This window comes from Chinchilla lanigera, unplaced genomic scaffold (genome assembly GCF_000276665.1).
Source record: "Chinchilla lanigera isolate Chin_1 unplaced genomic scaffold, ChiLan1.0 scaffold00136, whole genome shotgun sequence".
In the NCBI taxonomy this organism is placed as follows: domain Eukaryota; kingdom Metazoa; phylum Chordata; class Mammalia; order Rodentia; family Chinchillidae; genus Chinchilla; species Chinchilla lanigera.
Window position 1 is genome coordinate 597,534 of NW_004955537.1, and position 25,854 is coordinate 623,387.

The following is a 25,854-nucleotide window of genomic DNA, read 5'->3' on the forward strand; positions in this document are numbered from 1 at the left end:
AGAACGTTGTTGAGGTCTGACTTCTGCCCCAGCTATGAGTTGAAAGTTCCTGCCCATTGAAATGTCACTACCTTTTCACACATTTCTTAAATCAAGAATCATTCCCTTGCTGGCTTGACCTCCATTGGTAGAATAATGAGTCTTCATAGTGTGGAACCTGAGATATTCTTCCTTCATCTCAGTACTTTGAGAACAGTCATGCCTTTTCCTCACATGAGCATAGGCCTCACTACCTGATACTTACTGCTGTCCTTAACTCTGCCTAGTTCACTAACCGTCTAAGAAGCTGCAATGGGAAGGATAGGAAAAGCTCTCTACCTACTTGCACGACTTTTGGCAAAAGGTGTTTTGGCTTCTAAAAGGAGTATTTAAAGGGTTTGCTTTTTGTCTGGTAGAAAGACAGTATTCAATGCTAGATTAGCTGTCGCCAGGGACAGCTAGAAACAAGACAGTCACAGGTTAGGGCTGGTAAATGCCAATGTCCCCATGTCACTTGACTGACTGCCTGCAAGCTGCTGAGGCTCTCGGTCCTCTGTACAGTATCTTCTCATCACCCAAGAGCTTTTCCAAGTTGGGTCTGGATTTATAATTTGTGTTTTTAATTAGATACAAAGGAGGACTTCAGTGGAAAGTATATTGAACCTATTTCAGCAATTTTGAAAAGAGCAGTTAGCCTCAGTTTCATGGCTTAGAGGGGTGTCACTGTTTTGTCCCTGTCATAGCCAAGACTTGGTTGCCAGAATGACCTTGTTTATAATGATGAAAAGATGGACTTGAAATGGATCTGACATTGTCATTGTTGTTCTAGAAATTGAGACCTAATGTAAGTAAAAGTGATCTCCCTTTTCTTCTACCTCAGCGTGATCATATTGAGATTTAAACTGAGTCTGAGACATAGAACATAAGAACTTAAGTGATCAGTTTATGTTTAAGGGACTTGCTTAGACACCCAGGTGATGAATAGCCCCCCTGTCTGGGTTTATGACCCCGAGGGAACCTTGTTATGCAGAGACCCCAGTGTGTCAGAGGCTAGATGTCTGCAGTCCCAGCACCTACTAAGTGCCTGCATGGGAATGGTGGGGACAATGGGGAACCAGAGAGAGATCTTATTTGCCCTCATAGATTTTAGCAGAACAGCTAAATTTGACATGCAGTTACCAAAACAGATCATGAACACAGCACCCTGGAAGCACATTTTGGTACCTAGCTTGCTGAGGGGATGAGGGCAATTCTGACTTTGTAAATGTCTCTTTGCGGAGCTTTGAGGCAGTCCACAGGGTCGCTGATTAGTAAAGAACTTTTTTTTTTTTTTTCTCTTTCTGAAACCTGGCAGACCTAACTCAGAACAGGGGAGTGAGTAAATTTAGCTAATACTTTTACTCAGCCAGCCTACATTGATTGTATATTTTGATGTTATTCTTGTCCCAAAGGTTGCATGTTTTGTTGTTTTCGTTGTCCCAGGCAGGGGCATTGCGTGTCACAGGTGACTACGGATCAGACGCCAATCTCTGTGTCAGTAGTCGAGGGCCAACCAAGCCCAGATCCTCTAGGCCATAACCATGTTGTAGTGTGTGTAAACATCCTACACTCTCAGCTGTGAGCTCAAGGTGGCTGGGAGAGGGTTGTTTACTCCTTCTGCCATGGAAAACGTCAGCTGAAGAAGGAACAGTCTCTTCACTCGGCATATCGGACAGAATGCGACTCCCTAGTCAGCCAAGGCAGCACCCCAGCAGAGAGCTGTCCATCAGGCCCCCGGGGTTGCGCTTCTGTGGCTAAGTACAACCAGAACCAGATATGATGCTGGATAGACATGCGCTCCGAAACTGCAGCCTTTGATGTGCTGTGAAGAGCTGAGCAACTCACTTACCAGTGCTCATGAACCTGATATCTGAGTCTGAAATTCTAGCTCAGGAAATGCCCTGGTCCCCTTTGCTCCACTGTGTCCCAGAGTGGGTGGGAACAAAGTAAGAAGAATGCTGTCTGTTTGGGAGATGGAGCCCAGCCTGAGCTGCATGGTGTTTGGGTAGCATCTTCCCAATGCTGGCAATTAGCGTTCTCAGTCACAGGCCCTGACAGCAGTTACTGACAAGCGCTGCTGGTGCATAGTATTTAGTTATGGTAATTATTTGCCCGTTTGCAGCTCATCACGCAGTAGATGATTACTCAGTACTTCAGAAGATTGGCTGTATGTTTTGTGAAGCCTATAGAATCTGTTATTTTTAGTTTGATTTAGCACAACTGGTCTCTTCGAATTTCACTTTCCTTTGGCTTCAAATGTGGAGCGCTCAGCATTCAGCAGGCAACTGCACATAGCCTGTTTGGGGAAGAGTGGAAATTCACTGTGGCGGTTGCTGAGTCGGTTCTTTCCTCTTACCTGCCTCTCCTTCCACCCCACAGGAGGAGGTGCGCCAGTCCGTGACTCCTGCCGAGCCTGTCCAGTATTACTTCACGCTAGCTCAGCAGCCCACTGCTGTCCAAGTCCAGGGGCAGCAGCAAGGCCAGCAGACCACCAGCTCCACGACCACCATCCAGCCTGGGCAGATCATCATCGCACAGCCTCAGCAGGGCCAGGTGTGTGAGCTGCTTTGGGCACCCACCCTGCAAACCGGTGCCTCTTAGGCTTGGGAGGGGAAAGTTCGACTAGGCCCAGGAGGCAGCCGCATCGTGAGAGAGCACTGGGTTTAAAGTCTGGAGCCCGGAGCTCTTGCCCAGGTGCAGCCACAGAGGCAGTATCACTTAATCATCTCTGGACTCCATTTTCCCTCCCTGGGTCAGATAAGGACTACGCCATGGACAAGATGATTTTCAGGACCCAAGTGAGCTCACAAATTTTGGAAGGAAAAGTAATCTCTCTAATGGGTCCATGAAGAGCTGTAGGCTCTTTGTAGAGGTCTTTTCAGTGGACTTCGTGCCTGTTGTGTATCAGTGCCAGAACTAAAATTTGTTTGCTGAGTAGGGGGAATCAGGCATCGTTGCTAACTTGTATACTCTCCTCTCTTCTCTCTGGCATTTCTCTGCCCTACCAAATTTGTGTCAGATGACCTCTTTTTGTAATCATTATCAGAGGATTCTTTCAACACCCCCCATAGTACTGTTGAGAATAGTATTGTCTACCAGGAGTATGAGACTGTAGAGGACCTCCTGCTATGAGCTCTGAATCTAAAATCTGTCCGTGATTAGTTTATTTATCACACAATCATTCTCCAAGTAAAGTCTTGTGTGATAGGTATTGGGAATATAAACATGAATAAAATAATCCTGATTTTCAAGATAATCATAATCTCATCGGGGCCACAAAGGCTAATCTGCCATGTGGAAAGTGTAAAACATGCTTAGAGTTGTGTACCAGATATTGAGGGAGCACATCTAAAGAAGATTCTAACAAAGATGATTAGGGATGGTTCCTGTAGGGAATGATACAAGCCTTTGAGGAACCACCAGAAGTTAAATAAAGTAGGACAGAATGATTGATAATGCCAGGACAGGGTGTAGCACAAGCAAAAGTAATGCAGGGGACCATCTAGGCAAGTCTAGGGAGCACACCTGGAGAGTCTTTTGTATTATAGTAAGGAACTGGGTTTGCCTGGGAGAAAACAAATGCATTTAAATATTAATTATGAGTTTAGGATTCATTCTCCACTCTTTTATTCATACAGGAAACTTATTGAGTGCTTGCTCCGTGTTCAGTGCTGTGCTAGGCAGAAGAGGTTTAAAGATGATTACAGCCAGTCCTTGCCTCAAGGCACTCACTGCACCGTGATGCCCAAGGGACCTTCTCTGGCTCATGCTTGTGCCTCTGCAGTGGACTTCATGCCTGCTGTGTACCTGCCAAAGGCTTTATCCCTTTACAGCACGAACATCAGGGGAGTCTGCCAAAGGCTGGCCCTGACTGGCTGATGATCCTAAGGAGCTTATAGCCGTTGTGCCCTGACAGCAGGGCACACCAGACGTGATTTGGCAGCTGCCATGCTAACAGAAGCCCTCATTTTCCTGAAACGATTTAGAAATACCTTAGGAATCCTCTCGGGAAAATTGGGTTGATATAGTACAGTGATGAGTTGGCAGCATACTTTCTTTTGAGTCAGCAAGAGTTTCATCTGTTTTCCTTTCTGCCAAGCCAGACCTGTTTGGCCTGGAACTGATAAGGCTTGTGAGGATGGTGAAGTTAGTCCCTCCCAGCTGTTGTAATGTCCTGCTGCTTCAGGGTGGCCTCGTGCTGGGTCACACCTCCCTGGACCTGTAGTGACGCCTATTTCAAGTTGAGTGAAAATACCCTTTGCAGGACAGAATACATATTAAAGCAAAGTTGGGAGGAATGTGTAATTTGCTAAAGTAAAACCTGTGCTTTTTATGAATTGTAAACTTTCTTCTGGAAATTTGGGGGTAGGTTGAGTTGTAGATTTTGGTTTGAAAATGAGATGCTTCTTGTTGTCCTAGCCATCACGGATACTTTTACTGAGAACTCCCATCTTTTTTTGCCTATCCTCCTCCAGTTTGCAGTAATTTCTTTTTACCTGATAATCCCTGAAATCTCATCTGTACTTCCCAGAATGCATCCCCTTTGCTTGTAACTTTACATGCGTAGTGTGCAGTAGACTTGTGCAGTCAGAATTAAGAACGTTAGAATAGCAACCTTGGCTGAAGCCCATGGCTCACTGAAACTCAGAGTTGTCTTATTTTGATTTTTTTTGTGGTGGGTGGGGGGAATCTTTTTGAGACAGGGTCTTGCTGTGCAGTTCAGGCTGGCCTTGAGCTCACCTTGTAGCTCAGGTTGGCCTCAAACTTGCAATGATCCTCCTCCTGCCTCAGCTTCCCGAGTGCTGGGATTACAGGCATGTGCCACCACACCCAAGCTAGAGTTGTCTTATTGATAGGGTTCTTAGTTCACACTAGGGAGAGGCCATTTCCAAATTGGAGTGGGGTTAAAACCTTGGGAGTGGGAGTATCAGTGTAGTTTAACCCACCTCCATTCACTGCCACCAGATGAGCCGTTGTCTCAGTAATCTGTAAAGGTCCAATCAAGGGGTAACATTTTGAGATGTGAAGGAATGGTTGACACTTGACGATTGCACAGTTCAAGTCTTTATCATCTCACCAAAGAGTAAGCTTCACAGGACTGCGTGCTACTCAATATGTGTGAAACACTGAATCTGCCAAGTCATATATTTTTTTTTTCATATATATTTCTGAGATTACCATTTCTAGAAAGTTAAGTTTTTGCTTTATTGAATTCTTTTAATCAGGGATAGGCTGTGTTAAGAGTCGGGTCTTCACAGTGTCTGCTGTTTTAACAGTGTTTACTTCTCCTGTGGGAAAGCCAGGGTGTGGCCCAGAGCAGCTGTTTAGCTAGTGTGGGCAGAAGTTGCTCTGCTGCTTGAGTGGGGTGTAAAAGCCAGTGTGCACTGGGCCCAGCCTCACAGATGAGCCCATGTGCTTTATTTTCCTTTCAATGTCTTGTATGCCTAAGAAGGAGTCCAGGTTCCTGAACTTTGTAAATTCGTGTAGATGCATCCCATTTTCCTTTTCTTTCCCTCCTTTAAATTCACGTGCTCCAGGTTTGACCATTTTTCATGTACACTGTCACGATTACTTTTGATGAGATGGTTACTTTTTAATTTTCTGTGCCTTATGGGCCTTACTATCATAGGAGGAGCTGTGAAAAGTTGCAACATTTGAAGCATGGATTTTATGTTTGAGGCCCAAGCAAGTATTCTGCACTATGAGCCCCAAAACTGGGTTGGGTTTCCCATCCCATTTCAGGGAGTAACTATGATAATGCTCTTGTTACCCAGAGGACTCTGGGTGAAGGGTTCTCATTAGTGTTGGATTTTTAGGCAGTAGGGAAGAGGATAAGAACATCTCAGGTCAGCCCCTTGGTAGTTATACAGGCTCAGCCAGAGCTCGAACAGCTTTCTCTTGACGCTTTCTTCCAGACCACGCCAGTGACGATGCAGGTTGGAGAAGGTCAGCAGGTGCAGATTGTCCAGGCCCAGCCACAGGGTCAAGCCCAGCAGGCTCAGAGTGGTACGGGACAGACTATGCAGGTGATGCAGCAGATCATCACTAACACAGGAGAGATCCAGCAGATCCCGGTAAGCCCTCCCCCAGGGCTGAATGGCTCCCTTCTCAGCTCAAAACGGGAAATGCCCATTATAAGATGATTTTATGTATCATCTTATACCTGCACTCATTTCTGTGTGCACGTGCATGTTTCTTTTGTTTTTAACCTATATTCCCACTCTGCCCTCCCCACCTTGTTGCTTCACTGTGTTTATTTTTCCTTTTGCTTTAATCCTATTTCAGGTTCACCACTGCATAGAACCATTTGGGCAGCTTCTCTCAGCTTGCCTCACTCCACCTATACAAAGCAATCGTCGTAGCCACTCTCTCACGCCAAGGCCCACAGGCCCCATGAGGCAGTCCTATCTTTTGATTCACAGAGAATAAAAGGAAGGTGTATAGGGGAAGGCCATAAATACACTTGTTGCATGTTCATGAGTCAGTTCCCAGTGGAGCATGCAGCAAAGTATGTTTTTGGCTTTCATTTAACTTATTCATTCCTTCATTATGCTGCTGCTTCCTCTGTGCCTTGAGAGATTTCATTTCTTAGATTTGTTAGCTTTTTATTTAAACTTGAGCTTTATTAGATTTTTTTTTTTTTTTTTTAGTTTTTTTCCAGTACCTGGAATCAAACTCACAACCTTGCGCTTGCCAGGCAGGCCCTGTGCCACTGAGCTAAATCCCCAGCCTTTGAGCTTTATTAGAAAAAAATTATTGTCTTAACACTTGCAGGCTTAACATTTTTGGTCATTTTCCCACCAAAAGCTGGAAAGTGAGTGACATGGGGCTGTCCTTTATGAAATGTAGGCTCATATAGAAATGCACTTGGATTTGTTTACTCACTTCCTCTTTGAAAAAAGCTCAAATATTATCCTTAGCTCTGTTTTAGGTACTTCTCTTCCTCTTAAGTTACCAAGTAATGGGTCAGGAGAAAGCTTCGGAAAGCGGTGTCTGTGTCTGTCTGTGTCTGTGTCATATACCCAGCACCAGTTCCAAGTGCCTTGGCTCTCCCTTGCCTAATTGTCCAGCCACCAACCCCAAGGCCTCCCTCTTAAATGGTTCTTTTTCGTGTGAAGGCACCAAAGCAAGGTCATTAAAGCCAAAGAAGAGTCTCTACCTTGCAGTAACTTTACTTTGAGGCACAAAGCTTTAGCCCAGAAGATTTGTTGCAGAATCTACAACCCCATGCTCGCTGGTCTCAACATCTACTCAGGAGCCTGCATTTTTGACTCTACAGCTCCTCAGCAGACTGCTTATAATAGTGATAACCTTCAGGATGAGACTTGACTTCCCTTTTGAAGCCCAGTGGGTAGGCTTATTTACTGTAATTAAGTAAAAAGGCATGAGAAACATCAGACCTGCCCTTTCTTGGACAATTAAGGGACAGAGCATCACCGGGTGACTTGACTTCAGTCTAAAAAGAAAAGCTCCTCACTTCTTTCTCAGAAATGCTGGAACCATTGGGCTCATGGTTTTTCTGGCACATTGGGGTTTCTGGAAAGAGTTCTTCCTGGCTAGAAAATTTTTAATCTCCTACTCCTGGGACAAGTCTTTCATCCAGGGACCCTGGGCCGGAGGTCTGGTGACTCCTGGGCCCAGCCGCTATCTTGTCCCAACAGATGAGATTTCCCAAGCCTCAACCCCACTGCCTTAATCCCCAGTAGCAACCTAATATTGTAGCCTGGACGCTGCATCATAGGATTTGCTTGGAAATTTAGGTTTGGCGCCACAACTTCCCAACAGCTCCTTTTGGCATAGTCTCGGCAAAGAAATGACTGCAGGTCACAGTACTCTTGCCCTATTTCCTTTGAACCAGATTCTTAATGGGTTTAGATTTTGTGTCCCAGCATCTTGCCTCTAGCAGATGCTTCTGGAATGTTCTGCCAAGAATTTCACAGATTTTCTCAGTGACTTGGATCTTTTGAGGCCAGAAGTTTCAGAGAAGTGTTTGATTTACCACTGTATCCAGGAGTGCAGCTTCCTCCCTCCAGCATGCTTCTCTTTGTGTGGTGAAGTTAGTGCTTGATGGCCAGGATATGGTTTGCTGTAGGTCAAGCAGGCATGACTTGCCTGTCAGTCTGAAGAAGCTTCCCCTTTCAACAGAGGCAGGCTGGGCAGCAGGAGGCTGTTTCCTGGGCCCTCTAGGTAGGCAGTCCTGGGCCATCAGGACCTCTCAGCCCCCCGGTCACAGGTGTGTCTGCTGTCCATCCTTTAGTGCCTGCTGTCTGCTGAGCCATAGTTCCTCACATTGTAATTGCCTCTGTCCTGCATTTATCCACAGCTCTAAGTGGTAATACTTTCATGGCACACTGGAGCGTTAAGAGCCTGAGTTAAGGCTTTTTGCACACAATTAAATGCAGTCTGTGGTATTATTGTATTATCTGAGGTTTAATCGTAAGCATGAGGGAGTTTAAGAGCACTTTTGTAGCTTTGGTTTCCCGTGATGGGGTTTTCCTGTGAAAGGTTTATTGATTCTGCTTTCCCATGGGAAGTGTTGGGCCAAAAGCTAGTGCTGAACACCAAGGATCCTCAAAAGTTCCACAGACCCTCATTGGTCCTGGCTCTCAGGGCCAGAGGTAATAAAAGCAGACTAGCCTTTTTCTCCACAAAGCACAGCCTAGGGTTGAGCAGTACTAGGGCTGTGATGCAGCATGGTAACCATCTGCTTTGGGTTCCTAGTGGAACTGGAACTCTGCACAATCTTGGAAAGTGTGGAGATGGAGGAAAAAGAGCCCTACATGTAAGGTACAGACATTCTGAAATTATTTAGATGAGCTCTGATCAGTCAAGAGCCCCCAGGGGATGAGCACACAGCCATGCCGTTCTCACACATGTGGCAAGATCTTCTTAGGATTTTTTTCTGAGTCCATTTAGGAAACATATCATCATTTGTATTGTGTGACTTGGGGGCAAGGAGTGTTGTTATGTTGCTTGTATTGACCTCTGTTTAAAAGGAGTTTTTCTTTGGAGGGCTTGAGAGGTAGAAGGTAATCAGCGTATCTGGTTATGGGATGCTTGCCTGTGTGAGATTGAATTCAGTCTCTTGTGGTCTCTTTGTGTCTGCCCCTGACGTAGGTACAGCTGAATGCTGGCCAGCTGCAGTATATCCGCTTAGCCCAGCCTGTATCAGGCACCCAAGTCGTGCAGGGACAGATCCAGACGCTTGCCACCAACGCCCAACAGGTATGTACCAGAGACATGGGGCTTGAGTTGGAGACAGGCAGCAGCTGGGTGACTTCTGGTTAGAAAGGAGTAGTTGAGGACGCAACTCTTGCCACCTCATCCTTCAGCAAGGGCCGTACCCAGATATGTTCTGCTGCCCAAGGACAGAAGGGGGTAACTGGAAAATTGAATTCAAAGTGTATCTCTTAGATTTTATCCTCAAGCACCAAGGGGAACACAAACCAGGGGAAGCCTTGAGGTCCCTGAAAACCTGATGTGCACATGTATGTGAGGCTGGAGGAAGCTTAATCCTCAAGCTGCATTTCCACCTTTAAAGCTGAATGGCTGCTGTGTTCTAGCACCTTCTGTCCCCTCTGGAAAGCTTCAGTCCTGGCCTACCTCTGCATGCATCTCTGGCTAGAACCACCCACTGCCCCATTTTCTCCTCTGCCCTACACTGTTGAAGGCTATGAGTCACAGAGTCAAAGAGGCTGCCCCCAGCTTTGGAGGGTTTAGAACGTGGGCATCCTTTGAGGAGCTTGGGGGATTCTGGACAAGGAGAGGCATATAATGGATTCTTTTGCCTCAGACCCAAAAAAGCAGCAATCGTTTAAGAGCTGGACGTGTCTGGCCCAGTTGCATTTCTGGTGATGTATCTATTGACAGTGGTGACAGAGCTGAGATGGTACAGCAGGTCTCCAAAGATCTCATTTGGGAAAACGTGAGGAATGAGCCAAAAGCTAGGGTTCTGAGTTCCACATAGTCTCTGGGATCATTTTCTTTCTTACTGTCAGCTCATCTGTGGATGTAGGCTTTTCCATAGTTTCTTTGGAGCTCAGTGACACTGAATCACATTTAAGAGTAGGCACACCCTTGGGGTCCCTCTCCCTTTGAAAATTTTTTTCAGCTGGCCATGATGGTGTGTGCCTGTAATCCCAGCTGAGGCAGAAGAATTGCTACGAGTTCGAGGCCTGCCTGGGCTATATAGTGAGTTCAAGGCCAGCCTCAATTACAAAGTGAAACCCTGTCTCCAAAAAGAGTTTTTTCCCCCAGACCCTGTTAAGATTCTTCTTGAGATCCCAAAAGCTTTTTATGGCATGAGAATGGGATGGAATGAGAAGGGTTTTTGGTTTCTCAGAGATTACTTCGTGGGGAACAGAACCAAAGCCAGAAAATAAGATTTGGGGAGAAAAGGGGAATGGACCAGAGGCAGTTAAAATCTCCACAACAACGTGTCATTGTGACAACCTGCCATTTAGTAGGTGTTCAAGAAATGTTCAGTGGACCTCAAATAATACAGGTGCAATTTAAAGGTAAATGAGACTTCTCAGCTGCTGTGAATGGCAGTGCTGCTGGCTACATGACACAGTTAACCTTCTTATCTGTAAGGAGAATTTTTCCATTTGTCTCAGGCTCATTCATTTGTTCTGCAAACATTTCTTGAATATTTCTTTGCATTGGAAGTTTAAATACAAAACATAGCTCCTGCCCTCAGGTAGCTTATAGACCTGTGGAAGAAAGGCCCAAAATGAGGGACAGTAATTAGAAGTTTATATGAAGTCCTTTGTCGCCTCTGCCCTTTCTTTTTCCTTATAGCCTCCTAGGTAGGACTGCAGGGCTTGTTTTTGGCTGTCATGAGGACACTTGAGAGCACAGGCCTTGCCTTGCAGGTTGGCTGTGAGCGTTCCAGGAGTTGGTACAGAGATGCCATTGGTAGTCAGATGTTCCATAGACACACACGTGTATTGGCACTGGTCTTCTTCATAGTTTATCAAGCTGTGCCCAGCAGTTATCAGTGTGTGCTGCAATCCACATGTCAGCAAACTTATTTTAAAATCCCCACATTTGATCTTAAGTGCTTATGGTAAATGGTTTTCTTGCTGCACCCTGCCCCTGTCCCTTCCCCCTGCACCTCCCATCCCTTGCCCCAGCGGGTGCAAGTTGCCTCTCTCGGAAAAAGTACTTCATAGGTTTGCCGTGAGGGCTGCCAGGGCCAAGGCCAATGCTCGCCAGGATGTTTCATATTCCACTCAGATAACCTGGGTGATAGGGGTTTGGTTTGGATCCCATCTTCCAAGATGAAAGGGATCACTCACCGCTTTGCCTAGCGTTTTAAAATCTACCTTCATTGGCTGAAAGGTGGACTCTTAGGGCTTGTACCCAAAACCATAATGGTATACCTGCTCTTGTGAAAGCAAAGGAGTTAGGTATTCTCCTTGAGGTGAGGGGGTGGTGGCAGGAGGAAGAGAAGTACATTAAGAGGTATGGATCTAGCAGTTGTTCGTGCTCCAGAGTTCTTGGTATGCTGTGTGGCACCAACTCTTCAGGTAACCGTCAGTGCTAGGAGATGGGGATGAGGGCATTAATTTCCAACCCTCACTGAGCCATGTTCCATGTGTTCCATGCCAGCCCCTATTCTGGGTACTTTAGAGCCACTGTCTCATTCAGACTTCGTGGGTAGTAAGCTGGTAGAGCAGACCCTGCAGCTGATATGCCTGCTTTTCCATCTTGCATCCCACAGATCACACAGACCGAAGTCCAGCAAGGACAGCAGCAGTTCAGCCAATTCACAGATGGACAGGTAAAATACCCAGCTTGAGCAGGGTCAGAGGGCAAGTGGTTGGGAGTAACGAGGTCACAGATGGGATGTGGGTTTGGATGATTAGAGCAACTGTCCCATCCTCTACTGAGAGTGAATAGAAAGAACTTGTTTTAAAAAGTACAGTTTTTAAGTCAAGGCACATATCCTGTAGATTTTATAGACACACGGGAGCTAAATTCATCTTAAACATTATCTAGCCCAAATTGCCACTTTACAGATGAGTAAACTAAGCCCTAGAGGTAGAAAGTGCCTTGCACATGCTCAATCAGCTGTTCATTGCAGAGCCAGAGCCAGATTAGAATGCAAGTTTCCTGTTTCCCCCTTTAGGATTGTTTTTTTTTTTTTCCTTAAGCCATGATGCTTTGTAATAGCACATACAATATTAGTTGAAATGCAGACAGCCTGTGACCTTTTATGGCCTCTGGATGCCTGGAGTTCAATAGTTCTAAATGCATATGAGGAAGGAACCTTACCTTTTCTTGCCGCTTTTTTCTCAAAATACTGGGACCTACGTGATGACATGTCCAAACTTGTGTTCTTGCTGCCCAAAAGGGAAAAGAGCTAGCCTCGGGACCCCTCTCTGACTTCTTCCAGTACCAGGTGTGAGGCTTTCATGCCAGGGCTCCTAAGGGTAGGGGTCCTAGCTTTTGGTTTCTTTTGGGAGCCTCTTCACTCACATTGGGATGGCTGTAGTGAGTGTTTAATATCAGATCTCCTGCTTCACAGGGCCCAGGTAGGAAATGCAGGTGCAGTTTAGTGTCAGCCTGAGCCACGTATGCAGAGCAAAGCAGGAAAGGGGGGAATCACTACTGCCCCTGCCAGTGAGGAGTGCCAAGACTTGGGGAAATGCTGACTTCGAAGCTGCTCGTACACTGGTCGAATTGGCTTGTGTTTGTCACAGAGGAACAGCGTGCAGCAAGCTCGAGGCTCTGAGCTAACAGGAGAGGCAGAGCCCAGAGAAGTGAAAGCCACAGGAAATGCAACTCCCTACACCTCCTCCCTGCCCACCACACATACCCCCTCGCACCAGGCTGGTGCCTCCTGTGTCTGCTCTTCCCAGCCCCAGCAGAGCGCCACATCCCCCCCCCCCTCCGCACGCCTTGCAGTGGGTGGGGGTTGAGGTATCTGGGGCCCCCAGCCAGCTCGAGGCCCATAAGGAGCTGCATGCCCCTGTCTCAGGGGTGACCTCACTCTCTTCTCTCTACCCCTTGCAGCAGCTCTACCAGATCCAGCAAGTCACCATGCCTGCAGGCCAGGACCTCGCCCAGCCCATGTTCATCCAGTCAGCCAACCAGCCCTCCGACGGGCAGGCCCCTCAGGTGACCGGCGACTGAGGGCCTGAGCCAGCACGGCCAAGGACACCCAACACAGTTTTTGCCATACAGCCCAGGCGATGGGCCCAGCCTCCCTCCCCAGAGGACCCTGCCGACCTCAGCGCCTCCTGCAGGCTAGGACACTGGTGCACTACACCCCATGCCTGGGGGCCGAGATTCTTCAACAGGAAGATGCAATATTTTTTATTTCCTTTTTTTGTCTCCAAGGAATCAATATTTCATTATGTTGAGCTGCGTGTCCAATGCTACGAAGTGAGAATATTAAATAACATATTTATGACATTTTCTTGAAGTGTGTGGTTAAAGAAATACTTGGGTTTTGTTGTTTTGGTTCACATTGTCACTTATCTTAGGAGGAGATCTTCATAGGGGTGCGTGGGATTTTCTGACTCTTGGAACAGCTGCTGCCCCAAGATTTGCCACCTTGCTCTGCCCTCAGATTGAACTGGTGAATGTGTTAGCTTCTTTCTCACTGGTTCTTTCCCATCCATGTGCTCACCCCTGAGCTCCTTTTTTTTTTTTTTTTTTTTTTTTTTTGCATCCAGAGGCCACAGAAACACTCCTTGTGTTCAGGAGATGGACTCATTCCCCATGGAGAATGGATGGGTTCATTCCACAGCCTTCTTTCCAGGGGCCCAAGGAGACTAGAAATTAGTGCATTTTGACCCCCTCCCAATTTTATTTTTTAAACACATTAAAAATTGTGCTAGTCTCCTTTGCTGCGTGGACTTCAAACTGCATGAAAGGCAATAAATCTCATTTTAGATACTCTAGAGTTGGTTGTTGTGTCTGGGGACATCATGGGCCACTTGGCTTTGAAAGACTTGGAAAGGTTTGTTTGTCCTCAGCTTGGGTATTTGAAAGAAGAAGCACCCTTGTGAGGAGAGGTGTCCAAAACTAAGGGCACTTAGGTGCCACATATGTGATATAGCCTGTGGGTGGTTTTACAAGCAAGCTTCATCAGAACATACGTGCTGCTCAGGTATACCTGCCTGACCTAACTGGACTACCACAGACATGTGCTGCCTGGTTGAGAGCCAGGGGCATAACTTCTAAAAAATGCTGGCCCTCTTCTGCAAACAAGGACCAGGGCAAATCCCTGCGGTCTTGTCTGTCATAGGCTGGGCGTGAGTTGCTAACTACCAAAGGCCTGATATCTGCCATGGAGGGTAGCCCAGACCCTTTGTCAGCCAGCATCTCAGGGCTGCTAGAGCCAGGGCTGCTTCCTGACTTTGGGATCCGAAAGTTGGTGGTGGGCCATCTTTCTAACCTCCAAGATGCATCTTTACAGCCAGAGTAGGGTCTGTGGTTGTAGGAGGGACAGTGAGCAGGGTGCCGGAAATAGGTATTTTGCCATAAAACCGTGAGCAACTCCCTGCTTTGAGATTGTTTCTGGAAGGAAGTAGGCATGAGGAAAAAGCTTATGTTTCAGTTTCAAGCCTGAGCCTGATGCTCTTCGGATTCCCTCACTGCAGACCACAGTGGCAGGATATGAATTGGTGTTCAGGAGTGAGGAAAGACTCACGCAACACCACTGCCCTCTGTTCCTCCTTCTTCCCAAGAGGTCTTCCAGATTTCCTAGGCCTATTTGAATCTCTTGCCTAGATTGGTCTGCCCACCTCTGCCCTTTATTTTCTGGGTGGGGGCCAGAGCCAGGCTATTGACTATCTCCTGGACATCCTAGTTGGTTTATGAAGTCTTGGTTTGTTTTCTTTTGTTTTTTTTTTTTTGGTTTTTCTCCGGTACCAGGAACTGAACTCACGACCTTGCGCTTGCCAGGCAGGCGCTTTTGCCGCTGAGCTAAATCCCCAGCCCTTATGAAGTCTTGGACATCTATGTCACACCTGTGTCATTCTGTTTCACTTAAGTACTTACTCCATTCCACAAGGTAATTGAGGTAGCTTGCAATGAAAACACTGCACAATGCCGGGAATGTAGCTCAGTGGCATAAGCAGTTGCTTGGCAAGCCTGAGGTCATGAGTTCGATTCCCGGTACCAAAAAAAAAAAAAAAAAAACACTGCACAATGAAGTAATAAAGTAGGACAAGTTAGAATTAGGGAAAATATCATTGAGTAGGAAATCAGGGTCATAAAAATAACATAAGCAGGGCCTGGTGGTGTGCAGTTGTAATTACAGCTCTTTGAGAGACTGAGGTAGAAGGATCACTTGAGTCATCGAGTTTTGACAGCAGCCTGGACACCATAGCAAGACCCCATATCAAAAAACAAAACAAGAACACATAAGATAGCCATCAGGACCTATGTAGTTGTTAGAATGATTTGATGGTAAGATTCCTGGTCACCAAAGCAGAGAGATGGAACCAGGTAAGAGATTCATTTACAGCATAAAAGGAAGGAAGCTAACATTGTTTTCCTAGTATAAAGTTTGGGGCACATAGTATCCTTCCAGTGTCATTAGGGCAAGTAAAGCAGGTGACACTTACTGAGAAGTCAGTAACTGCCCCTTTAACAATGAGTTGGGGCAGCTTCCACAGACTTGTAAGTTGTTGATCCAGTTGTCTTCCTTCTAGCTGTCTACCTGTCTCAAATGGAAGTCTTTGGGCCTGCACACCTGTCCCATACCCAAACACATCTCAGCCAGACATGATCAGCAAGTTCTTGCAGACAGCTTTGTTCCTGCCTAGAATGGAGAGGATGCAAGAGAGAAAGCACACCAGCAGAGGAGCCTCGTCTCAGAGAAGGCAGAAGCTCTGCTATCTCATTTCCTGGTGCCCTCTGTCCCACCTCGCTGCTCTTCCACACGTTCCTGGAAATCCAGGCACAATTGGAATTTTAGGCCAGGTGATGGGTCCCCATTTTCCCGTAGAGTCTATGGCTTAGACTTTCATTCTTATTTCGAAGATATTTCAGTCATGATTGGCAAGCAGTTTCTCTGCTGAGCACGTTCCCTTTAAGTTGCTCTGCCAGCAGGGCCCATCCTGGTGTAAACAAACCCTTTGGTGCAGCCCAAGAGAGCCCCTATCTAATACCCAGCGCGATCCCCTTACATCCGGAGCACTAAACATTTTTCCTAGCATTTGTGGCATCTGTCCTGATGATCTTCACTGTGCCCCCGCAGGAGAGACAGGAAGAGGGATCATGATCCTGTGTTAAGGACAGTCATGGGAGGCCTAGTGAAATGCAGTGATTTGTTCAAGGTCATTGTCTGAATTCGGATTGGAGTTAAAACCAAAACACTGGTTTCCTGATCTGTGCACACACAGCTACTTTCTAGCCAAAGATGGCATGTGTTATGTTAGAACACGCCTATAATCCCAGCTGCTTGGGAAGCTGAGGCAGGATTATGATAAATTCAAAGCCAGCCTGGGCAATTTAGCACCTGTCTCAAAAATTTATTTATTTATTTATTTTTGTGCTGGGAATTGAACTCACAACCCTGTACTTGCCAGGCAGGCGCTGTGCTGCTGAGCTATATCCCTGGCCCTTCAAAAACTTGAAAGGTGAGGGGATGTAGTTCAGCACTTCCAGGGTTCAATCCCCAGTGTTGGTGGCTGGGCACTTAAGTTGGGCCTTTTCCTTTTAACCTCCTACAATTCACTGGCCAGGCTCTCTATCTATATATGGAATAAGTAAAGCAATTGGGTCTGGTTTGGGGACAGCTGGTAGTTGCAGTAACTCTCCAGGAGGCTGGTACTGGAGGTTGGAGACCCTTGGGATTATGAGCAGAGGGAGGACCTGGCAGGCTTCCTTGCTGCACAAGTCTGCCAAGGCCACGAGGGGGCAGCATGCAACATTTGGCAGAATGTGGGAGGTACCCTGTCCCACCCCCATGAGACAGTTCTAGGAACCCAGGGGAGAGTGTCCCTTTCCTCAGGGGATACTATCCTTACCTTGCTTCCTAATAAGACTTCTATTCTTTGGAGAGAGGAGCCTCTGTGGATGACTACTGTCTCCACTGGACACACTGCACCAAGGTAAGGGGTTAGATTTTAATAAGGACTTTCTGACAGCCTAAGTCCCTTTCAGGTTCTTCTCAGCTTGCTTTCTTTCCACTCCCCCATCTCCTGCACTGGATGCTTCTGTCATACCCAATTACTGGTTCCTGAACTCAATTCCATGTTTTCAGAATGTGCTAGCCCCAATGCCTGGAATGCTCTTCACTCCCCTTTTCACATATTGATCTCCTATACATCCATCAAGGCCCAATCTAAATGGCTCTTGCTAAGAAATGTCTAATTCCTGGGGCAGAGTCAGCCAGGATCTCTTCAATGCTCCCATATCAACTTCTTCAAGCTATTATTAGAGCTCATATACACGGTCATTCAGCAGATATTTCTTCGGTACCCTCTGTATGTCAGACATTGTTTTGGACATTCTGAACACAGCTGACGATAAGCCAGATGAGGTCACATGAGGTCCATGCTATTACGCAGTTTATACTGGATGTTGAGTTGGGGATGGGGCTTGGTTGGGAATGAGCGCAATAGACAACAAACACTGGAACCAGTTAGGCTGAGGAAACTCTTCCCTTTGAGAGAAAAGTTGTGACCCTGGCCATCTTCCTCACAGATGGTCCTCCAGTTCAGGGTCACCTCTGTGCCTGGAGAGCAGGGCACAGAGCCTGGCACCACGAGTAACCAAGCATCACCGTTCCCAAGAAGTGAATGAGAACACAAAGCCATCCCTGCAGCTGGACAGCAGGCAGGGACGTCAGCATTGCTGCACATCCGTCTCTGTGCATCTGCGCTCACCATGAGTTTTTCTTGCTGTTTTTTGTTTTGTTTTGAGGACTGATCATATACTAGGCAGGGCCATTAGAAATTATACTTTTTAGAAATTTCTGTGTAAGGCTGGGGATTTAGCTCAGCGGCAAAGCGCCTGCCTCGAAAGCGCAAGGTCGTGAGTTCAATTCCAGGTACCGGAAGAAAAACAAAAACAAAAACAAAACAAAACAAAAATTTCTGTGTAGAAAAATATAGCTCAAGCTTGGTACCTAAATGGCTTCTCATCTTATCTTCACATCCTCATTAAGTAGATATTCTCCCCATTTTATAAGCAGGAAACAGGCTCAAAGAGGTTAAGAAATTTCCCCAGGGCACCAGCTTGTTGAATGAAGCCAGCTGCTCCAAAAAGCTTACGACTCAAGGTGTCCTAGTGGCTCAGCTCCCATTCAGTCGGTCTGCTCTGTTTAAGAAGGTCTCCTTCCCCACCAACTCCTGGGTAGATGGAGCCTTTGTCCCACAGCTCCAGCCATCCTTAGGGCTTTGTAAGGTGGCATCTGAGCTCTCTAAAAGAGAGGACCCTGGAGTGGAGGTTAGTGATCAGGTAACTTGGCCATGGTCTCCTCCAAGCCCCCAGAGCCAGCCAACATTAACTATATTAAGTTTCTTTTCACATTGCCAGGCTGATGATGTCACCCCCTGACTTGGGTGCTATGCCACTCCCACAGCCCAGGAAAAGGGGACAGGAGGAAAGCAAGGCTGGCACTCAAGAGGGTAAACCTGAGGTAGGCCCCAGCTGGGCCAGGCTGGGCTGCACTTCTGTCTGGCTGGTGCTGAGGTGAGATCTGAAACAGAGCCCTGGCCTCCTTCTGTCCACAGGCCGGAGCCTCTGCCCTACCTGGCGTCCTGGCCTCCACTAAGCCCTGTGACACCTCTGTGAGCTCTTAACTCCTCCCCCAAGTCCCAATGCCTCTTTCAGCAAAGGCGTGTGAGATAGGAGCTTTCTAAGATCTAGTATGTGTCCAAATGTCTTTATTTTGCCCTTTGATTTAAATGACAGTTTCGCAAGACAGGAAATTATAGGTTCACAATTATTTACCCTCAGCATTCTGAAGATGTACTTCCATTGTTTTTTGGCATCTGTTGTTGCTGATGAGAAGTTTACTGTCAACTCAATTATTGGACCTTTGTAGATAAGTTATATTTTCTCCCTGGTGGCCTGTAGAATTTCCTGTTTATTTTGATATTCTACACTTTCACTGCAAGGTGTCTAGATATAGTTTTGTTTTGAAAGATTTCTTGCTAGGCAGTCTGTGAGCCCTCTAAAACTGGAAATTTATGTCTTATTTCTGGAAAGAGCTCAGTCACTCTATTCAGTATCTTTGTGAATACATATGTTATAGTCCTATCAAATCTTTAATGTCTCTTTTCTTTCATATGTTTAATATTTTTATTGTTCTGTGCTTCCTTCCAGATGATTTCCTAAGCTCTAGTTTCTAATTCATTAATTCTTTCTTCTGCTGTATTTACCAAGTCATCTATTGGGGTTTTTTTTTCAATGTCAGTGACTTTGATTTTTCATTTCTGAAATTTCTACATAGTTCTCATTTCTGCTGCATGTTCGTGTTTGATGTCTTTCTGTTCTTGTTTTATAGATGTCATTTCTTCTTTTATCTTTTTCAAATTTTAAACTATATTGAATTTCTTTTCACATTGCTATATTTTCTCTGGGTCTTCAGGTGTAACTTCTTCCATGACTGATATGTCTCTCAGGATACTGTGCTTCTAATATGTTGTGAAGTTTATCCTTGTGACTATCATCACCACACTTTCCTAACTGTAGTGGGATATGAAGGTCACCGCAAGTGAGGGTTTCTCAGTTGTATGTGCCCAAGCCATATGGGGGTGCACCAGCCTCAAAGAGCTCTTATATTAGTATCTTGATTTGGCGTTTTTGTTTTTTGAGACAGTCTTGTTTGTAGTTCAGGCTGCCTTGAACTCAGTATGCTGCCCAGGCTGGCCTCAAACTTGCAGTGACCCTACCTCCCAAGTGCTGGGATTATAGGCATGTACCACCATGCCCCAGAGACTTGGGGGTTTTGGATGGCCTGGATATCAAATCTTGTGCCTTTGCTCTCCCCATGTAGACAGTATGAGATGTCATATTCATATGAATATTCTCTCTACCCAAAGCCAGGTGGTCAAGTGGTCACCAGAGAGGCAGCATTAAGAAAGAGCCTACTGTACCCCCGCCATCTGTGGTGTCTCCAGCCACCACTCCTATCCCTGCTGCAACCTAGAACTCCCCTCAAGGGGTAGCTTCCACCTTGCTCATTACCAGGAATACCCTCTCACTTCTACCCTTAAAGATTTCTCATTCTAGGCTAGGCATGGTAGCATATGCCTGTAATCTGAGTACTAAGGAAGGCTGAGGCAGGAGGATCACAAGTTGAAGTCCAGCCTAGACAACTTACCAACTTAGTGAAACCCTGCCTCAAAATAGAAAATGTTTTTAACATGTTTCCACTGCCTTGTACCACTGGTGGTACATACATGACTGTCCCATGCCACCTAATGGGACAGTCATCCATGTACTATCAGTGGTTCAGGGCCACCCAGCAGTGAGACTTATGAATTACGGCCCTGTTGTGAACCTGTTAAAAACGTAGGGATTTAGGGGCTGGGAATTCAGCTCAGCGGCACAGCACCTGCCTGGCAAGCACAAGGTCGTGAGTTTGATTCCCGGTACCAGAAAAAAAACAGGAGGAAAAAAAGAAAAAACAACTTAGGGATTTAAAAAAAAAATGCTAGGGATTTAGTTCAGTGATAGCATACTCCTAGGTTCAATCTCCAGTACTAAAGAAAAAAAAAAGATTTCTAATTCTTGCTTTTGAGCTTGGATACTTTTTTTTTAAACCCCGCATATCTAACCCCATTAGATATATTTCTTACATATCTAATATTTAAAGGAAGAGGAGACTTTGGAAGAGAGTTTGGTTCATTATTGTTTTGTTTTTGCTTTTGGCAGTACTGGGGATCCAACCCAGGGACATTCTACCACTTAGCTACGCCCTCAGTCTTTTTATTTTTCTGAGACAGGGTCTTGCTAAATTGCCCAGGCTGGCCTTCAACTTGAGCTCCTCCTGCCTCAGCCTCTTGCATAGCTGGGACTACAGGTGTGTGCTACCACACCTGGCTTCCATAGGTGTTTGATTAAATTTGGGTCAGAGATGAGGAGCCTCTGGGAGCCTGAGACAGCTTGAGATCAAGCTTGACCTGGGAGTCTTGCTCTCTGAGCCTCTTTACCTGGCTGCTGTGCTACTCACCTCTCTTCGGAGCCCTCCCCACTGAACTCCCAGCTCCCTTACCCAGCCCTTTGCTGAAAACCCTTCCCGACCTCTCAGTGTTCAGTCCTCCTTCTCACACCATCTCCCTCCCTGAGTCTTCGTGCAAGTTCCTCCCACCAGGAGGGCATGGAAGATCTTTTCTGATGCACACTCAGGACTCAGAACAGTCCTTCCTGTTATTTTCCAGCAGCTCCATTGTCCCAGTCACTGTCGCTGAGAATGTGGAACCTACCAGTGGGACCACAGGGCTACCCGTCTTCTGTACAATCTTCCAGGAGCAGGTTTAAGGAGGAAAAATCAGGAAGGCAGAGGAGGAGCAGTGCAAGAAGGGATGGCTTTGACCTTCATTTCCACACCTCTTTCTCCTTGTGTCTCCTCCTGGTAGGCCCTCTCCAGGTTTTAGATCAATGGGGGTTCACTTTTGCTGAGCTCAGCAACACTGCTCCCCCCACCACTTCCTGTGGCTCTGAGCTGACTGGCCTGACCAGATAGGTCTTGGCCAGGGGGCAGGTCAGTGGCTACTCAGATCTCAGGAAGGAGAAACTCCCTGGGTTCCTCCAGCCCCTCTCATCCACCGGGCAACCTAAGTCTCCTGTCCTCTCTGAGCTGCAAAGGGGACAAGAAGAAGGCTTTAATGTCTCTTCTACCTCCCGCTTTCAGTGGAGGTGGGCTCCAGAGGCAACAGTGTGCTGCCATCAGCCACGAGCACCTTCTCCACTGATCCTACCCTGAATCGGTAAGATGGATGGCTCAAGTTTGTACATAATCTGTACCTAATCCCTATGTACTCTGTGACTTGAATCCAGCCCTCCCAACAGTCAGAAAGCAGGGAAGTGCTACATACAGGCAGAATTGGAAGCCCAGGTATGACCTGTGTTGTGGTTCAGAGCTTTCTTCCTCAGCACTGCCAATCTGCCTTTGTGCAGAGGCCCTCCAGCCCACCCCTCCTGCACTCTCTTCTGGGGAGCCTCAGCTTCTGCAGTGTCCCAGGCTCAGGCCCTGGCCAGGCGTCCTATTTCCTGTCCAGCCAAAGTGCCCTCAGCCCGGCATTCAAGGCCTCCTGCATCCCCCTGGCCATACTTTCTCATCCTCCCCCAGGCTCTAGACTATCCCGCTGTCCCAGTACCCTACCTGCATGCACTGCAACAAGGGTCAAGAACTCCATTAGGCAAATCTCTTTACTGAGGCTCAGTCTTCTTGACTGTAAAGTCGGGCTGAGTACTTTACAGTGCACATCTGTATCCCAGCTATTCAGGAGGCTAAGCCAGGAAGATTGGAAGTTCAAAGCTAGCCTGGGCAACTCAGGAAGACCCTGTCTCAAAATTTAAAAAGATTGAGGATGTGGCTCAATGTCGAGTACTTGCCTAGCATGTGTGAGACCCTCAGTTCAATCTCCAGTACTGAAAAACACAAAAACAAAATGGGGGTAGGACCAGGGTTGTTTCCCAGGGTTCTTGGGCTGTGGCGAGACAAGGCAGGTCTGGCATCATGCAGGAGGCTTAGCATTTAGCTCAGCCTCGTGGATGGAAGCCGCAGACATTGTGAGTTGTGCTTCTCCACACTTCCCTGAGACCTCCCCACCCTTGTCCCCAAAAGGCACCCTCTGTCATTACCTGCAGAGACATCGCCCTCCTTTCTCTAGCTATAATGAAACTTGGGGATTTTTGGGGTGCAAAGAGGGAGAAGACAAGTGGGTGGAACCTGACCACCCCCTAGCCACAGCACCTCATCCAGAACTATTTTCTACATTTGTGAGCTACTTTATGCTTCTGTCTGTGAAAAGGATTCCATTGCTGATGAAGTCTGAAAACTGCTGACTTTATTCACCCCCTCCTCCCATTCCAGAAGAACCCAAGCCCTTCAGTGATCTGAGGTCTCAACAGAAGTCAATAACGACCTCAAGGGCTGAGGTCCCAGTCATTACTGAACTTTTATCCTTTCAGACCTGGGAGTCTCATCCCTGGCAGAAGTGAGTCCTGGAGAACAAAGATTGGCCACAGACAGTTCCCTCAGCCAGCACTGACCTTACCACCCATGGTCCAGGAGGCAGTTGCCAGTCAGAGGGACAGCACAGGTCACAGGAGGTCCTGGGGTCACCAAATGGCTGTGTAGCCTTAGGTAGGTTCCTGTACTTCTCTGAGCCTTAACTCCTCAGAGAGAACTGCTCTTTGTTCCGTACGGGACACAACCTGGCACACGGTTCGTGCCCAGCAAATGGAAGCACTCTCCCTCCCCACCCTTCGTCCCAATCAATACTGGCTCCATTGATGGGTGACAGGGACAGTGATGGATCACAGCAGGCCATGGAGTCTGCCCCCTTCTGGTACAGCTGGGGAGACCCTGGGTGCAGCACAGGGGAGGGGCAGCGCAGGTGGGAGGGTGGGTGAGTCTGGGCAGAGCAGGGATGTTTTGGCAGTGTGACCATGGAGGAGCATGAGGCTGGGGGGTGGGAGGGAAGCTGCTGAGGATGGGGCTGAGGAACAGGTGGAAGAGAGGGAAGAAGAGGGTGGGAAACCACCACAAAGCCCACCTCCCTCCAGCAGAGGGGTCAGCTGAGCAAGCCCAGGACAGCTGGTTTGCTCAGAAAAGTGTCTTAGTCACTAAAGGCTGCCGTGGGGAAAGTCCATCCTCCTAGTCATGTCCTGGGAATCCGGATGGGGCAGGAAGGCTACGGGGTGACAGAGTGGCCACCTGTCCTTTCTGAACTGGACTTTCTCCTCTGACTCCTCCATTTTCCCGTGTGTGTGTGCGCACGCGCGCGCGCACACACACACACACACACACACACTCACTATGGTGTCTCCTATAGCTGCCTTCCCATCCCTCTCACCCCTTGGGAAGAGCTCTGAGGCTCTCCATTTTTAATAGTAGTGGATGCATTCCTCCCCAAGACATGCACCTGTGGGAAAAACAGGAAGTGCTTCCTGAGCTCTGACTTCCATCCTTCTGGCTGCAACTACATTCTTTTTCCTCCTGTTGTCTTTGAAGAAGTGATTTGGAGCTGAAACTGGGAAAGATGATAAGGGACCATATCCTCACAGGGAGGGCTCCACATGAGGCAGAGAAGGGACCTTTGAAGTCCCCCAGACAGGAACAAAGGCATGGGGTTCAGAGGTGATGCTGAGCTAGAGGATCAGATTTCCCAGGACAGACCCAATTTTAGATATTCTGGGTGCTGATAAGGGCAACCTGAATTCGAGTTCCATTTCTGCCAAAGAAGAGCCTCAAAAGACCCCAGGTGTCTGGCAGCTGCTTTCCTTGGCACCATTCACATCCAGATCCAGTCTCACCCCCTGGATTCTGGACGGAGGATGCCCAGACAGGCAGCTACTCAGGTCAGGGGATGCAGTGCCACATTGGAGGGTGTGTGCGTGTAGGGAGTGCTGGTTTCAGTTTACGGAAGAGGATGACCCAACCAGCTAGGGTAGGTCATCATCCTTAGTGCATCCACTGCATCAGGGGTCTAGAAACCTTCCCCAGCTGCCAGGAGATCTGTGGATAACCTGCCCAGGGGCACCAGGCTCTGGCCCTGGGCACACCTGGAGCCAGGAGCTGCAGGAGCTTTTCAGGTCAGACTCCAGAAGGTACCCCAGCCGGGCTGAGGGAAAAGGTTACTAAGGGGTTGGGGTGCGGTCGGCTGCCAAGCCCAGCTTGGGGACCCCGAGGTCCCTATAGCCCCCTCCCAACTCGCCCACAGCCCTGCCTCCCGCCCTCCCCCACTGGCGCTCAGCAGATCAATGCTGCCTTTGCTGACAGCTGAGAATTGAGCTTGCCTTCCCGCCCCCTCCTCGCCCCTCCCGCTCGGCTGTGTCCCCCGAGATCCTCCCGGAGGATCTGGGAAGAGTTTGCTGCGAAAGCGCTTCACCCCAGGGCAGGGCCTGCAGAGGGAGCGGCCGGAGTTTTGGGCAAGAGAAAAAGGAAGATCAGGACACCCGAATTACTGCCCTTCTCAGAGCCGGCGGCTAAAGAGAAAGGCGGCCCGATAGCCAGACAAGGAGGTCAGGCACAAGAGCGACGTTTCAGCCAGAGGGCTTGCTTTGGGAGAGAGTACCCACCTCTCCGGTGGGATTCTGCGGGCCCTCTCTAGTTCCCCTAAAGCTGGCTCAGCGCTTACCTCCCCACACCCCATCTGCCCTAAGCCTGTTTTCCTGACCTGGGAGTGAGGCAAGGGAGGGTTTCCCAAGGCAGAGAAGTAGGACCAGGGAGCCGGGGAGCCCTTCCTCTGGGCAGGCTGTGGGGATTCTTCCCCATCGCGAAGAAGACAATCTCTGAGATGGCAGGAAACACACACATCTGGGGCCCACCGAGCTACGTACCTCCCCTACATCTGGGCAGCCCCTCGCACCAGGCCCCTCAGGTAGCACCCGTTCACCTGCAGCTGTTTCCCCAGTTGGCACCTAGCACTGCGCCCACTTCACCCTGCCCGACCCGGCGGGCACACTCATCGCTTACACCACCAGCCCGCAGAGCACGCATCTTCACACGCACCCACACCGCACCTTGCGAACCCAAAGCTGTTCATTCTGCACACACAAGCAGTCGCTTCTCCACCCACGCACGCCCAAACTCCACGGGACACCGTGTCCCATGCACGACCGCGGCCACAACTCCACATTCCACGCCCCAATTTCCACTGCCACCCACGAGGCGTCCCACCCCCAGGCCGC

General features: G+C 48.0%; 1 protein-coding gene across 4 annotated transcripts in view; it reads left to right on the forward strand.

Annotated features, from left to right (window-relative positions):
* Nfyc (nuclear transcription factor Y, gamma) overlaps window positions 1–13,926 on the forward strand; it is a 66,926-nt gene extending 53,000 nt beyond the window's left edge. For all 4 annotated transcript variants that reach the window (XM_013507805.1, XM_013507808.1, XM_013507806.1 and 1 more), the window contains exons 6-10: window positions 2,398–2,571; window positions 5,934–6,092; window positions 9,136–9,243; window positions 11,744–11,803; window positions 13,039–13,926. In XM_013507805.1, the coding sequence (XP_013363259.1) occupies window positions 2,398–2,571; window positions 5,934–6,092; window positions 9,136–9,243; window positions 11,744–11,803; window positions 13,039–13,158 (621 nt within the window). In that variant the 3' untranslated portion in view covers window positions 13,159–13,926. The remainder of the gene's footprint in view (window positions 1–2,397; window positions 2,572–5,933; window positions 6,093–9,135; window positions 9,244–11,743; window positions 11,804–13,038) is intronic.
* The last annotated feature ends 11,928 nt before the right edge of the window (window positions 13,927–25,854 follow it).